At 37.6% G+C, this 15,304-nt stretch overlaps 1 protein-coding gene and 1 long non-coding RNA gene across 21 annotated transcripts in view; one reads left to right on the top strand and one right to left on the bottom strand.

Annotated features, from left to right (window-relative positions):
- The window catches only part of LOC106071844 (MAP7 domain-containing protein 1-like), a 69,925-nt gene that overhangs the window by 6,801 nt on the left and 47,820 nt on the right, over window positions 1-15,304 (bottom strand). For all 20 annotated transcript variants that reach the window (XM_056032653.1, XM_056032662.1, XM_056032650.1 and 17 more), the window contains 3 exons: window positions 15,109-15,277; window positions 13,374-13,478; window positions 12,204-13,171 (listed from right to left, as the gene is read on the bottom strand). In XM_056032653.1, coding sequence (XP_055888628.1) covers window positions 12,204-13,171; window positions 13,374-13,478; window positions 15,109-15,277 — 1,242 coding nt within the window. The remainder of the gene's footprint in view (window positions 1-12,203; window positions 13,172-13,373; window positions 13,479-15,108; window positions 15,278-15,304) is intronic.
- On the top strand, window positions 3,931-7,227 carry LOC129926783 (uncharacterized). The gene is made up of 2 exons (XR_008778518.1): window positions 3,931-4,010; window positions 6,332-7,227. It is a non-coding gene; the product is annotated as an uncharacterized LOC129926783 (long non-coding RNA).

Genomic DNA, 15,304 nt, shown 5'->3' with positions numbered 1-15,304 from the left:
AAACTGTGCCCATGTTTGTATGAACAATGTCCACTTTTTGTTTATAGGGAATAAACTAGTAACATGAACAGTGCCCACGTTTTTTCATAAGGAATAAACTAGTCACATGAACAGTGCCCACTTTTTGTTCATAGGGAATAAACTAGTCATACGAACAGTGCCCACAAGTATTTATAGGGAAATAAACTAGTCACATGAACAGTGCCCATGTTTGTTTATAGGGAATAAACTAGTCACATGAACAGTGCCCACATTTGTTTATAGGGAATAAACTTGTCAAATGAACAGTGCCCACATTTGTTTATAGGGAATAATCAAGTCACATGAACAGTGCCCACATTTGTTTATAGGGAATAATCAAGTCACATGAACAGTGCCCACATTTGTTTATAGGGAATAAACTAGTCACTTGAACAATGTCCACTTTTTGTTTATAGGGAATAAACTAGTAACATGAACAGTGCCCACGTTTTTTCATAAGGAATAAACTAGTCACATGAACAGTGCCCACTTTTTGTTCATAGGGAATTAACTAGCCACATGAACAGTGCCCACGTTTGTTAATAGGGAATAAACTAGTCACATGAACAGTGCCCATGTTTGTTAATAGGGAATAAACTAGTCACATGAACAGTGCCCATGTTTGTTTATAGGGAATAAACTAGTCACATGAACAGTGCCCACGTTTGTTTATAGGGAATAAACTAGTCACACGAACAGTGCCCACATTTGTTTATAGGGAATAAACTAGTCACACGAACAGTGCCCATGTTTGTTTATAGGGAATAAACTAGTCACATGAACAGTGCCCACGTTTGTTTATAGGGAATAAACTAGTCACATGAACAGTGCCCACGTTTGTTTATAGGGAATAAACTAGTCACACGAACAGTGCCCATGTTTGTTTATTGGGAATAAACTAGTCACATGAACAGTGCCCATGTTTGTTTATAGGGAATAAACTAGTCACATGAACAGTGCCCATGTTTGTTAATAGGGAATAAAGTAGTCACATGAACAGTGCCCATGTTTGTTTATAGGGAATAAACTAGTCACATGAACAGTGCCCATGTTTGTTTATAGGGAATAAACTAGTCACATGAACAGTGCCCATGTTTGTTTATAGGGGATAAACTAGTCACATGAACAATGTCCACTTTTTGTTTATAGGGAATAAACTAGTCACATGAACAGTGCCCACTTTTTGTTCATAGGGAATAAACTAGCCACATGAACAGTGCCCACTTTTCTTTATAGGGAATAAACTAGTTACATGAACAGTGCCCACGTTTGTTTATAGGGAATAAACTAGTTACATGAACAGTGCCCACGTTTGTTTATAGGGAATAAACTAGTCACATGAACAGTGCCCATGTTTGTTTATAGGGAATAAACTAGTCACATGAACAGTGCCCACGTTTGTTTATAGGGAATAAACTAGTCACACGAACAGTGACCACATTTGTTTATAGGGAATAAACTAGTCACACGAACAGTGCCCACTTTTTGTTCATAGAGAATAAACTAGTCACACGAACAGTGTTCACATTTGATTATAGGTAATAAACTAGTCACATGAACAGTGTCTACATTTATAGCACCATCTAGTCTAACAGTGCCTATGTTTATTTTAACTTTTATCATTTTATTGTCGTACTTGTGAATCGTTCGAAATGTGTGAACTAGTAGCTTTTTTTTTTTTTAACGAATACTTAGGTCCATTTAAACAAACACAAAATAGATTGCACAAATGTGTAACCTGGCCATGATAGGGTTTAACTCCCAGTACCAGACAATCAACACCAGGACATCGATAAATATCTTACCATGTTAATTTAACAGCTGATGATAATCCTATGATAACATTTCTTGAACACACCAAGAAAATAAGAACTACAATGAAAACACACTAGACCAAAATGGGGTCGTAACACGACACACTTGTGTTGTCTTGCACGGCTTCTCTGTCTTATCTAGATCTACTAAACCTCTTTAAGCCCAGGAGAATGTCTCGGCACGATCAGGTGCAGTCAGCCATTCACACTATTAACGGTTCTCGGGGCATTCTGCATGGACACAAGATACATAGGGAAACTTTAGCGCTGTTCTAAATTGTCCAAAAGCTTTAATATCGTGGATAGATTCTTCCAACAAAGTCCTACAGACTGCATGAGCAGTGGGAAAGATAGTTTACTTTGAGAATTGTACAACTACTGAAGTGCTGATTGGTATGTATGTATTTAAATGGACAGACTAACAGGGAAGGTACCGTTGCCTTCAGTTACTGAAAACTTTGCGCGTGGTGAGGATGTAAGATAGATACAATTCCCACCAGGGACAAGGTGGACAGATTTATTAGCGACCTTAATATTTAGTTGTTCTTTTGAAAATACAGTTAAAAATCATTATAGTTGATACTCTTAGGACGTCACCATTAAATCCTACCTTCAGACATAGTGTACGTTAACAAATTCAAATTGTCTTAAATATTAAGATTCCATTTTGTCACAAAGTGCCCATTTTACCGGCGGTCTTTTTTTTTTTGGGTGCTCAATTTATCGGTGGCTTTATTTCCAGACACTACTCACGGACTACGAAGGATTAGCTCTACTTCGCCTCGGGGTACCGGGTGTGCCTCAAGGTGACGAAATCCAAATGGGAGATCTTTCGGACAGAAAGGTCGAAAGCATTTTCTCGAGGCAAGAAAGGGTCGAAAAGGCATTTGGTTCTACTCTTGTTGGGCAGACAAAAGTCTACCAGTCTATGTAAGTAGGTCGACAGACAAACAAAAGTCTACCAGTCTATGTAAGTAGGTCGACAGACAAACAAAAGTCTACCAGTCTATGTAGGTAGGTCGACAGACAAACAAAAGTCTACCAGTCTATGTAAGTAGGTCGACAAACAAAAGTCTACCAGTCTATGTAAGTAGGTCGACAGACAAACAAAAGTCTACCAGTCTATGTAAGTAGGTCGACAGACAAACAAAAGTCTACCAGTCTATGTAAGTAGGTCGACAGACAAACAAAAGTCTACCAGTCTATGTAAGTAGGTCGACAGACAAACAGACACATTGAGAAAGAGATGGTAGGCGCTGGAATGGATTGGTTACAAAACAAAAAAAAGGTCTTCAATAAATTGCAATGATGGAAATTTTCGACCCCGATTTAGAATATTAGAAAAGTAAGATACAAAAAAGAAGATCGTGCTAGCTGGTTTCTGCCAATGAAACTCTTTCAGTTCATTGCACAGGTAAACACTGGATACAGATGAGATCCTTATAGAAATGTTGGTCATTGTGTCAGAGAACTGGCTTTTATTTCCCTTTCCCCTCTCTTCCCGAGCAGAGCAGGGTAAGTAGGAAATCAAACTATTATAAGTCCAAAATAATACAAGATATTTAGAAGTAAACTATCCACAAAAGCTTAAAATTGGAAATAGATCCACATTTTTAAGGGGTTTTAGTATGTCCTTTTTTCAGTACGATATGCAATATTTACAGCGAAATATGTTCTGTTCCAAGCGCGAATATGTGCGAAGTAAGGACAGCCTACTTATTAAACGAGTTAGTCACGATTCAAAGTCTCCTCCCAACACTCCTATATATTATCTTTCCTAGTCCTGTCATAAAGTATCCCATTTGCGATGCTTAAAAAAACACTCTATTTAAATGTTTTTGAACGATTAAACGTAGATACCTCATTTCAACAATTTAATATGGGTACTCACCAAACAAGAAACATTTTATACATTAATTATTTTTTAAATGAATATTTTAAACTGATAACTGCCGGTACTCGCGAAAATATTTTATATTGATATTGTGTGAGAACCAGTGAACTAGGAGTCCACGATTCAAGAAGCGCGAAGTAACATTCTATTATATATTTCAATCCTTCTATCGTGTATGAATACTATAATAGCACAAAACTGATGACACGACACTGAAGTGACAAGCGAACCAGTGTAGATTGATTTGGGACATTTCACAGGACAGAAAGACATTCTTCCAGGTAGAGAATAGAACTGTTCATTAAAAAAAAATCTTTCTGTTTTTACAACAAAGCTTATATTAAGCGTTGTTGTATCAATTAGTTTGAATCAATATCAGGTGACCGAGCCTCGCTCGGATGAATAATTTGTGAAGGAAGGATATATACCCGAAGTCATTTTGGGAATATTGTTGTAATTACGAAAATGAACGATCGGGTAAAGACTCAATCCAAAGAGTTGCTTTTTCGTTATGTCAGTTCTCAATGTAATTGTACATGGCGATTAGAGTAGAAAGTCCCCCCAACAGTAGGCCTATAGAAAACCACAGCTCACGTCTTAACGTTTTACATTGCTTCTTTCGCGTAAAACTATTGGGCTATTGTTGTAATTACGAAAATGAACGATCAGATAAAGACTACTAATCTGAAGAGTTGCTTTAGTGTTCTGTTAGTTCTAAATGTAATTGCACATGGCGATTAAATATAAAGTCTCTTAAGTCCTCCTATAGTCTAGACCAACCACATCTCACATCCGTCTTATAGTTTTACAATCCATCTTTTGCGTAAAACTATTGTAGGCCTACTATTATTGGCTTGGAAGAAAGTCTTTGCAGTGTTACTTCTCAGATGGTAACGTTCAGACATTTAATTATGGAATTAGTATATATTCATTATGGCTTTAGTACGAAACATCAAGTGACGCAAATCTCTACGTTATAGGGTAAAACAGGCACTTTGTGACAAAGTAAAATGGCAAATTTTTTCTTAATAGACTTAAATCATTGCATTAGTTTTCTAAAGAAACGTTTCCGTGGGGCACCTCTGTTACGCCGAAAAATATGTTCGTCCCCCATACGGGATACGTACCCTGCCCAGCCTGACTGTCGGACTATAAGAAGTTCATACCGGCTTTTGTCATCCATCCATCCATCCCAGTGGTGCTACAGCCCGTGGAGGGATATGGCCTGCTTTTACAGATCTCTCCATTCAGATCTCTCCTGGGCCTTCCGTCAACACGCCCTAACTCCAAGCTTTTTACCGAGGTTTATAATTAAATCAAAAGAGGCTGCAGCGTACGCAAACTCGTTGACCGCTAGATGGATATCATGTTTAGTGTGAGCAAGTAAGGCGCAGAGAAGCTGTGTTATGACCATTTCCTTTGTTTTGGTACTGGACAGTAGACACCGAAGCATGAACACATGGTAATAACTCAGCAGCAAAATAATAATAAGGCTAGTCTTCGAGTCCGAAAATCAATGAGGATTGCAGCTGTGACCTACATATTTTGCCACATACAGGGCAAGCATAACCATTGTCCGCGGTGATCGATTAAGATTTTCTTTTAGCGTCTGCGTCTGTCATCGGCAGCAGATTTTAGTTTGGTCTCAAATGTGTATCCGCGTCCTTTGTATAGATGGAATTCTTTAAGTCCGACAGTTACGCAGGACAGAGCAGTATCCTGTATGGGAGACGAATCTCAGACGAACGTATGCCAAAGGCAGTCTTTTTTGGTAAGCTAAAAAGTGGTCGACGTAACACAGTAACGCTTAATAGACCAGTTTAGGCGCCAACTTGCCTTAGCTGACATAGAAGATAGCACAGAACGAGACAGCTGGAGGTCACCAGCAAAATAATGAGAAAAAAATTCTTAACATTGGCCACATCGGGAAAACTCGAGGTCGACCGTTATTTCGGTTTGAAAATGTCTCATTATCGAAAAATCAATTTTGGCCAGAATGTTTTATGAATTAACATTTTCTATATGGCGTCAAAGGGAAAAAACTTGACACCGCTTACGTAACTAGGCTCACAGCAGTACATTAAGACATTTGTTCGCAAACAAGAACAAGTTTTAATGAATCAATTGGCGTAATTAAACATTTGCGCACCATCTTATTGTACATTGATCAATTATGAAACTATGTAAGAAAAATAATGGAATTAAAATTGTATATGTATGATTAGTTATTGTGCTTTAAAGGCTTTATAAAAATGTTTACACTTAAATTGCGTAGACCCGTAGGTAGCTTATATTTTGTTATTATTCTGCTGATGAATTATTGCATTGTGTTCAAGCTTCGAAGTCTACTGTCCCATATTAAAACATAGGAAATGGTCATAACACAGCTTCTCTACGCCTTACTTGCACACACTGAACATGATACCCAGGGCCGGCCCTAACATTTGCGGGGCCCTATGTGAAATGGATTGCGAGCGGCCCAGTCAGGGTAGGGATAAGGATAATAAGTGAAAATTAAGATTTTGTATTAGAAAATAAATTCGTCTCTGCATTACATTTTTATTAAATGAAAGCTGACAATGCCGTTTTCTATCACGCGTAGGAATGACATGAGACAGGCGTGGGGCATCATGAACAAAATGGCAGGAGCACAAGTCAAAATTAAAAATAATCTTGCTACAAGAGACGAAAAAACATTGGCCAACGAGTTCAATGATTTCTATTGTCGCTTCGACACGAAAGATTTTAATTATCTAAGACTCAAAGCCCTTGAGGATGTCAATGTTAACAACTGTTTAGAATTAGCGATTACTAAAGAGCAAGTTTGTAACATTTTCAAAAACGTCAACCAAATGAAAGCTGGTGGGCCTGATGGAATAAAAGGGCGAATCTTAAAAGAATGTGCTGAACAACTAGCTGAACCTTTCCAAGATATTTTTTCTACTTCATTACTAAACCATGAGATACCACCTGTGTGGAAGTCATCTATAATTGTACCTGTGCCAAAGGTTTCCAAACCGAAGGAAATGAATGACTATAGACCTGTTTCACTTACTTCCATTGTGTCTAAATGTTTAGAAAAATTGGTTAAAATGTTTCTTCTGAATGATCTTTGTAATAAGTTAGACCCTTTACAATTTGCTTACCAAAAGGGTAAAGGTGTAGACAAGTGATTCCCAAAGTGGTCTATATAGACCCCCAGGGGTCTACGAAGACCTCCAAGGGGTCCACGAAAGTAAAAAACTAAATTGGGGGTCCATGAGATGCCCACGGAGGTCTACGATAACAGATTTCATTTAAGCACATTTTAAGTTCACATTCCACTAATGTAATTATTGCATACACTAATATATGATTTGTACCTTCGTTAATCCTTTAAATATTTATCCTGCTATTCAAATGAAAAATTGTTGTAATCAATTTCAATACTTATTTAAATAGCTTAATTTGGTCTACATGTAACTAATATTTAGAACAAAAAAAAAAAAAAAAAAGAAATGTAGACAGTACAGCATTAATTATTTAAAATTGGGATTCATTCTTTCCTTGTCGAACAAGCCTAAGTGACTTTTTTATGACGATATGAACCAGGTTCGCTGGAAGATCATCTGAGACAATGCTACCCTGACAAAAATAAAGATTTTAAAAACTTTCGAACACTCAAAGTTCAAAATAGACCCGCAAAATCATAGTTCGACATCATATAAAGAAGATGATGGTTTGTGAGCGTCTTACAAGATTTCTTTTCTTATAGCAAAATACGGAAAACAGCAAAGGTCAAACATTGATTCTACCAGTCGTTTTAAACAAACCTACATCTGTTATTATTAAAAGAATTTCTTTAAGCAACAATACAGTTCAAGGTCGCTTCGGTGGCATGAGTTATATAATTAAAAGCTTCTTATGTAAAACGTTGCAAAATACATAAATACAGTTTGGTCTGACAAGGTGTAGCGCTGTGTGCTACAAACTATATAATGGTCACCATCTCATCTCATCTATGCCTGTAGTCCCTTCTGGGCATAGGTTACCAACCAGCTTCCTCCAGGCATCTCGGTTCTGGGCGAATCTCTCTAACCGTCGCCATGTCTTGCCCATCTGCTTCCAGATCGCGGAGACCTGGAGAACCACCATCACCACAGTGAAAAAAACCTGCTATTCATCAATACCTGCCTGATGAAAATTCTTATGATCCTCTGGCCAGACAAGATCTTGAATGAGGAACTGTGGCAAAGAACAAAGCAGCAGCCCACTGAAGTAGATATCCTTCAGAGACGCTGGAGATGGATAGTTCACACCCTTCGCAAGCCTGCATCCAACATAACAAGGCAAGCCCTTACCTGGAACCCCCAAGGAAAGAGAAAGAGGGGACGGCCCAGAAATACATGGCGCTAATGGTCACCGTCTCCTTATATTTTCTTAGTGTTGACCCACGAGACCTTTCCCATGTTTGGGAATAGTAGCAAGGCAGCAGAGGTTTGAATTCAGTTTTCCTTCTGCTAGGTGGGTAGCAAGCCAAGGCAAATGAGCCCTTCCTGCTCGAAGTTCACTGGTTTAGGCTCCAGTTACTCGCCTTTGACCCATCTCCTGTTAATTAAAAAACAGTTCAGCAGATTTGAGCCACACATGAAAGATCAAGAAATACACGAGAAACTGCTCTTTGCGAAACCTTCTACAATGATACTTAAGGCATATTAATTAATTAAATAATATTTAATGTTGGAAAGACTACTTCATAGAACGACAAATTCGTATACTAAACATAATATCCTAAGTTGTGTAGTTTAAAATTACTTTTTCACTCCTCAACTCACTACAGTTAGAAATTTGTTAAAAAAATGTTAATGAATTTGCAAAAATGTGCAAGTTGAGCAGGGGGTCTACCGAAAACAAGAAAACATGGCAAGGGGTATACGAGACAAAAAAGTTTGGGAACCACTGGTGTAGACGATGCCATCCTAAATATTTTAAACTGTGTCTACAAACATCTGGACTTACCGAACACTTATGTAAGATTGTTCTTTATTGATTTCTCATCAGCTTTTAACACTATACAACTTCATTTACTCATTGAAAAGATGAAAGCGTTGCAGATTAGTCCATACATAATACTATGGGCTAATGAATTTTTGACCCAGAGAGCTCAGAGGGTTAGGGTAAACAATGTTATATCTAATGAACGCATAGTTAACACAGGGCGCCCCAGGGGGCTGTGACATCGCCATTGTGGTTCATTTTGTACACCAATGATTTTCAATCCGATAGTTCTTGTTGCTCCTTCACAAAATTCGCTGATGATGCGGCTCTTCTTGCCCTGCTCTCAGAGAGCTCAGACGTAAATGAGTATTTCAAAGAATTAGAACCATTGAAGAATACTGTAAAGATAATTTTTTATTATTAAATGTAAAAAAACAACAAAAAAATGATAATCGATTTTCGTAGGGACAAGAAGGAAAATGATATTGTTTCTGTAGCTGGAGAGACTATTGAAATTGTGCAAACCTTTATATACCTTGGTACTATCCTAGACAATAAACTAAATTTTACTGCAAATACTGATTATATCAGCAAAAAAGGGCAGCAAAGATTACGATTACTAAGAAAACTGTCCTCGTTTAATGTTAGCGAAAAGGCCTTGGCTATGTTTTATCACGCTCACATCTGCAATATTTTAAGTTTCAATATCACTGCCTGGTATGGCAATCTGAGCATTAAAAATAAAAATAAACTTTATAGAATCCTAAATGCTGCTGGCAAAAAAATTGGCAAAAAACAAACCCCATTTGGGCAGTTGTTTGAGACAAACATCTATAAAAAAGCTAACAAGATCCTCGAAATAAAGAATCACCTTTTGTGTCAGGATTTTGTGATTTTACCATCACAAAAGAGATACAAGACACCGATAGCAAAGACAAACAGACACAAACACTCTTTTGTTCCCCTGGCAATCAAATCATTAAATAAGAACAATCTGGTATAAACTTTGTCACATGTAAATTATGAGTGAGTTTGGTGTGAATGTACACTTTGGTTTGTTATAGTTATAATGTTTTTTGTTTGGTGTAATGCACAAATTGTAAGACAAATTTCCTTACGGATAATAAAGATTATTATTATTATTATTATTATTATTGATTAACACCCCAAAATGACAATTTTGTCTATTTTAAGGATATTTTTATGAGTTACAGGAGATTTCCAGAAGCTCCCTGAAAACAAGGAGACCGCGGGAACCAGTTATAATGGTTTAATTTAATAATTTATACCTAGAATAAGCGCGGGGCTTATGAAAGTTTAGGGCCCACTGCGACCGCATAGGTTGCGCCCGGCACTGATGATATCCAGCTCGCGGATATATATATATATATGCCGCCTCTTTTGGTTTACCTATAAACCTCGGTATAATGAAAGTCATGTTCCAGAAGTCACCCAATAAAACCTATTCAGCCCAAAGATCACCGCGCATAGACATCCGTGGTAGACAACTTCACATACCAGGGAAGCATAGTATCAACTGACGCATTGCTTTAAAGAGAGGTTGATATGTGATCAGGGTTAGTCGTGCTTTTGGACGTCTCCAAGCCAGAGTGTGGCGAAATAAATCACTCCGCCTGTCTACAAAAATCAGTGTCTACCAAGCAGTGGTTTTCTCAACCCCTCTTTGTGGATCTGAGACATGGGCACTTTAAAGAAAGCAACTAAGACTTCTTGAACGCCTTCACCAAAGATATTTGCACACCTTCATGGACATATGGTGGCAAGAGCGCACTACAAACAGCGATGGTTAGAACTTCTTATAGTCCGACAGTCACGCTGGGCAGGGCACTTATCCCGTATGGGAAACGAACACATGCCAAAGGCAACCTCTTTTTGAGTGAGTTGAAAGGTGGTCGGCGTAACAGAGATGCCCCACAATAACGATTGTTTAGAAGACTAAAGTGTGATGTTTTTAAGTCTCTTAGGGAACAAATGCGCTTTTTTACTTTGTTACAAGGTGCACGTTTTATCCTATAACGTAGAGAATTTGCATTACTTAATGCTTCGTACTAAAGTCTAATGAATATACTAATTGAACTATTAAATGTCAGAACATAATCATTTTAAAATTTACACTGCAAAGACTTTCTTCCAAGCCAATAATAGCCCAATAGTTTTACGTAAAAGATGCAAGTAAAACGTGACGACGTGAGCTGGGGTTTTCTACACTGTTGGGGAGAGACTTTCTATTCTAATCGCCATGCACAATTACATTGACAACTAACAGAACGAAAAAGCAACTCTTCAGATTGATAGTCTTTACCAGATCGTTCATTTTCGTAATTACAAAAAATATTCCCAAAATGACTTTGGGTATATAATCTTCCTTAAATTATTCATCCGAGCGAGGCTCGGTCACTTGGTACTTAAATTTCTATTAGATCTAGACTAACAGTAATAAATCTGTGCGATTACAAATATTTTTACCAAGTGTATTTGTTTAGCGCAATTTCATGCTTTTAGATTTCTCACTACGCTATGATCCTATCGTTTGTCTGGACCAGTTGGGAAGGGGTGGGGGGAGAAAGAAGGAGGTATCTGGGTGATTGCTTTTGAATTGCATATATATATATATATATATATGTAAAGGTGAACGACCTGAATTCGAACTTAAGGACTAATGCCTCCTCCAAGTCTAAGATTTGTTTTCTTAATAGAATCTAAATAAAAATGTTACATGCAAAAAAAAAAAAAAAGAGTTGGCAAAACTCTCCAAGCACTTCTGGGAAAATGCCAAATTGACTACGGCAACCAAAATCCTGGTCTACAATGCCTGTGTTATGAGCACACTTCTTTATGGCAGTGAGAGTTGGGCAACTTACATGCGTCAAGAATACAGATTGAATAGCTTTCACTTAAACTGCCTGCGCTGCATAATGTGCTTCTCCTGGAGGGATCATGTCTCCAACCAGGACGTTTTGTAACAGGCCAATATGCACAGCATCTATGCTCTTCTGACACAGAGTAGACTGGCTCGGATATGCCAGATGGAAAAATCCCTAAAGACATCCTATATGCTGAGCTTGCGGAGGGAGTCAGACCCAAGGGTCGCCCAAGACTAACCTACAGAGATATCTGCAAGAAAGACATGAGAACCACAGGAAATTGACTGTGCGTCCCTGAAAGCAAAAGAAACGAAGCTGCACCAGTCAAGAGAAAGAAATAGAAACCAAACTCTGTCCCTCCAGCATTGGCTTGATCAGTCACTCCATATTCTGCCCTGTCTCAAGACGAAACCAAAACCAGTGACTCATCAAGGCGCATCCATTGTCTTCCAAGACAGAAGGAGCCATATAGTGAAGGAGTGGATGTTTTGTTAATTCAACAATAATTAGATACAATTAAGAAAAATGAAAGCAAAAACATACAAAAGGAAATGAAATGTCAAGGAAATAAAAAAAAAGAGTAGTGAACTATTGAACAAATCAAACACTTACCTGGAGTCTTCCATGCCATGACCTTCTTGACCATTCCAGAGATTAGATTGTGACATCAACCCAGGAGCAGACAGTTCCCTCTCCATGTGAGGTTCTATACCAGAATCACTCATGTTGGACCCACCAAGCTTGCCTCCAGACTCAGCTGGAGAGGTATCAGTTGAGGATTTGTAGAAAGAATCCTTTCCCACACCATTTGTTAGGGAGCTATGGAAAGACTTTTGGGTGCCAGCAGAAGTGTCCTCATCCTTGTCCTCATCATCCCTGTCTTGGTTGAACAGCTCTTTAGTGTAGCTGGAGTGGCTGGTCATGTGACTCGATGTGCTCATTTGGTTGTCCTCTGCAGATGGGTCTTTATTTCTTAAATCTCCTGTACTCGATGACATACCAATACGAGCTCCAACTTTGGTTTTGCCAAGTAGGTTTTGTAAAAGTGGAGATTTGAATTTGGGTCCCCCAGACAGGGAATCTGAGCTCTTCTTTTCTACAAGCTGCTGGAGAAGTGGAGATTTAAATTTGGACTTTGTTTCAGATGTTGATTCAGAAGACAAAACTGTGTCCTCATGCCTAGATGGAGTTGTTGCAGCACTGCTGGACAACCTGGTGTCATGCTCCTCAGTTCCCTCCTCAGTATCCAGTATATCATTGGAGGAGGCACTGCGGATGAAAGATGCAGTCATCACTGTCGATGTTGACAATGAATCTTCATCTGTATCTAGTATGAAAGATGTTGTCATGGCAGCACTAGGTATCTCTACGGCAGAACCGACAGGTGGCAGGGCCTCTTCGTCACTGGGCGTGCCCTGTGATGCAGCCACAGGCTTTTCATGTTCATCTGGAGAATTCTGGGAGGAGTTAACTTGGCTCAGATTGGGAGAACTACTAACAGATTTGCTAGGACTCTCTGTTTTCAAGGATGTATCTGCCTGGGACTCTGGCTTGACTCGTTTCATGATCATTTCAAGTTTCTGCAGTAAACATTTCTTTGTGTCATTTATGAATAGATATAGATATGTTAAGCTATTTGTAAAGTGTAAAACATGGAGATGGATGCCAAATTAAAAAATAAAACATGAAAAAAAAATAAAAATTCAATTACATGGAATGGTATACAAATATTCCAGGGTTCACCCAAAAGACAATGTGAGTTATTGACTACTTGAAACCAACCTTTTTCCTGGCTTGCCTTTCTTCTTCATCACGTTTAGCTTTCTCTTGTTTTTCTTTTTCAAGTTTCTCAGCTTCTTCTCTTGCTTTTTTCTCTGCTTCTTCTTTCTATGGATACAACAAAGTCATGGGTTTAGTTCACAAGGAAGAGAAATGAAATGTTTCTAGATATTTTTTTTTTTTTGAAATTCAGATTTAAATAATTACACCCATTTCATCATCACATATATTTAAATATTAAAAATCTACAAAGTCACAGAAGGAACAAAATTTAGTTAGATGATTTCACGAAGCAATGTTGTTTAATGCTGTGGTATGATGAGAGTGTATATTCCTGTCACATCAAAAAGCTTAACTCCTTCCACCTACCCTGTATAAGGAAAATTCATAAAGTGCATTGGTCTGACCACACACCAGATACTGAAATCCTACAGTTGTCTAATATTAATAGTATCCATGCAACAGTAAAAAGGTCCTAATTTCAATGGGTGGGACAAGTAGTCTGCATATCAGACAATTATCTTCCCAAATGACTTCTGTACGGAGCTGTGTGCTGGAATGCGCTCCCAGAGAGGACAATACAAGCGCTACAAAGACACCCTTGAGAGCTAAGTCAAAGAGTGTGATATTAACATTTACGTCTGGGAAGCACTAGCTCTTGATCGCTCCTCATGTCATGAAGCTGTATCAGAAACACAAGATATGAAGCGAGGAGAGTGACCAGCTTAAAGAGCGCTGAACCAACAAAAGCTGAGAGAAGAAGCAGACCTATCTGCAACTGACCAAAACTACCCATGCGGCCAGCCTTTTAAAACGAGGATTGGAGATATATATATATATATATATGATGGGAATGTACAGTCATAATAGAGCAAGACTTTTTGAGTGTTACCGAGGTAAAAGAAAAACAACCCAAAAACTACCCATTTAAAAAGCAACACTTTTCTCATTAGGAGAATCACATTTTTTCATTTATTTTATGATTCTATCTTGGGGGTAAAAAAATATATTTTAAAATCACTTTAATAATTACTATAATACATTGTTAGGACAGCACTTTCTAAACACTAAGTTAATATAGCATTAAATAGTCGAAAGAGATTTAAGCAGTTTTAAACAAGATTGTCTTTCACATAGGGTAAGATTCCAGACACAGCAAAAAGTCGAATGAATCATTTATTTTAAAATATTTTGTAATAAAATCGGTAACTTCCGATACTTTAAAGTAAATTGACTTTTTAGACAGCTATGTTTTCTCTCTTACTTTTAGTAAACTGAAAATATTATGCAAATAAAATGTGCTCTTTTTTGTTTTTTTTGGACTGAGATAACAGATAAGATTCTTTACATTCTCATGTAAATCATTGTGAAAAAATATTTCTATAATGTAATGATCTTATATTAGCTATAGAATTAAAAATTAGCATTGTTTATATCAATATATAGATTTAGTAAGCATTTAAAGCAGTGTTGTAAATTTTCTACATGGCATATAAAGACTAATATTTTTCAATGCATTAGTTTCAATAATAGATAAAAGTAGATCGACGTTTTTTATTTAGGAACTTTGTTTTATTTTATTAGCTACATTATTACTTTTAGCTTTAAAATGTATAAAAATGGTCTTACTATAATAATTTTAACTGTCAAATTATGTATGGCAATGCCACAAACTGTTAATCAAAAAGAATTTCTTATATTTATTGTCAGTAGTTGTTCAGTTTCCATAACTACTTACAGCTTTTCTCTCCATTTCAAATTTCTCAGCTTCCTCTTTTCTTCTTTTTTCCTCAGCTTCAATAGCTTTCTGCAGTCTTTCTTCTTCTTGCCTCCTGGCCTCAGCAGCTTCTTCTTCTAACCTCTTTTGCTCCTCTTCTTCTTTACGAAGTCTCTCCTGTTCTGCCATCCTGGTCATACACATACAGCGTTGACAT

The sequence above is a fragment of the Biomphalaria glabrata genome, chromosome 6, assembly GCF_947242115.1.
Source record: "Biomphalaria glabrata chromosome 6, xgBioGlab47.1, whole genome shotgun sequence".
In the NCBI taxonomy this organism is placed as follows: Eukaryota; Metazoa; Mollusca; class Gastropoda; family Planorbidae; genus Biomphalaria; species Biomphalaria glabrata.
The sequence above is the reverse complement of the archived record's forward strand: the minus strand, read 5'-3'. Positions and strand labels throughout refer to the sequence as shown.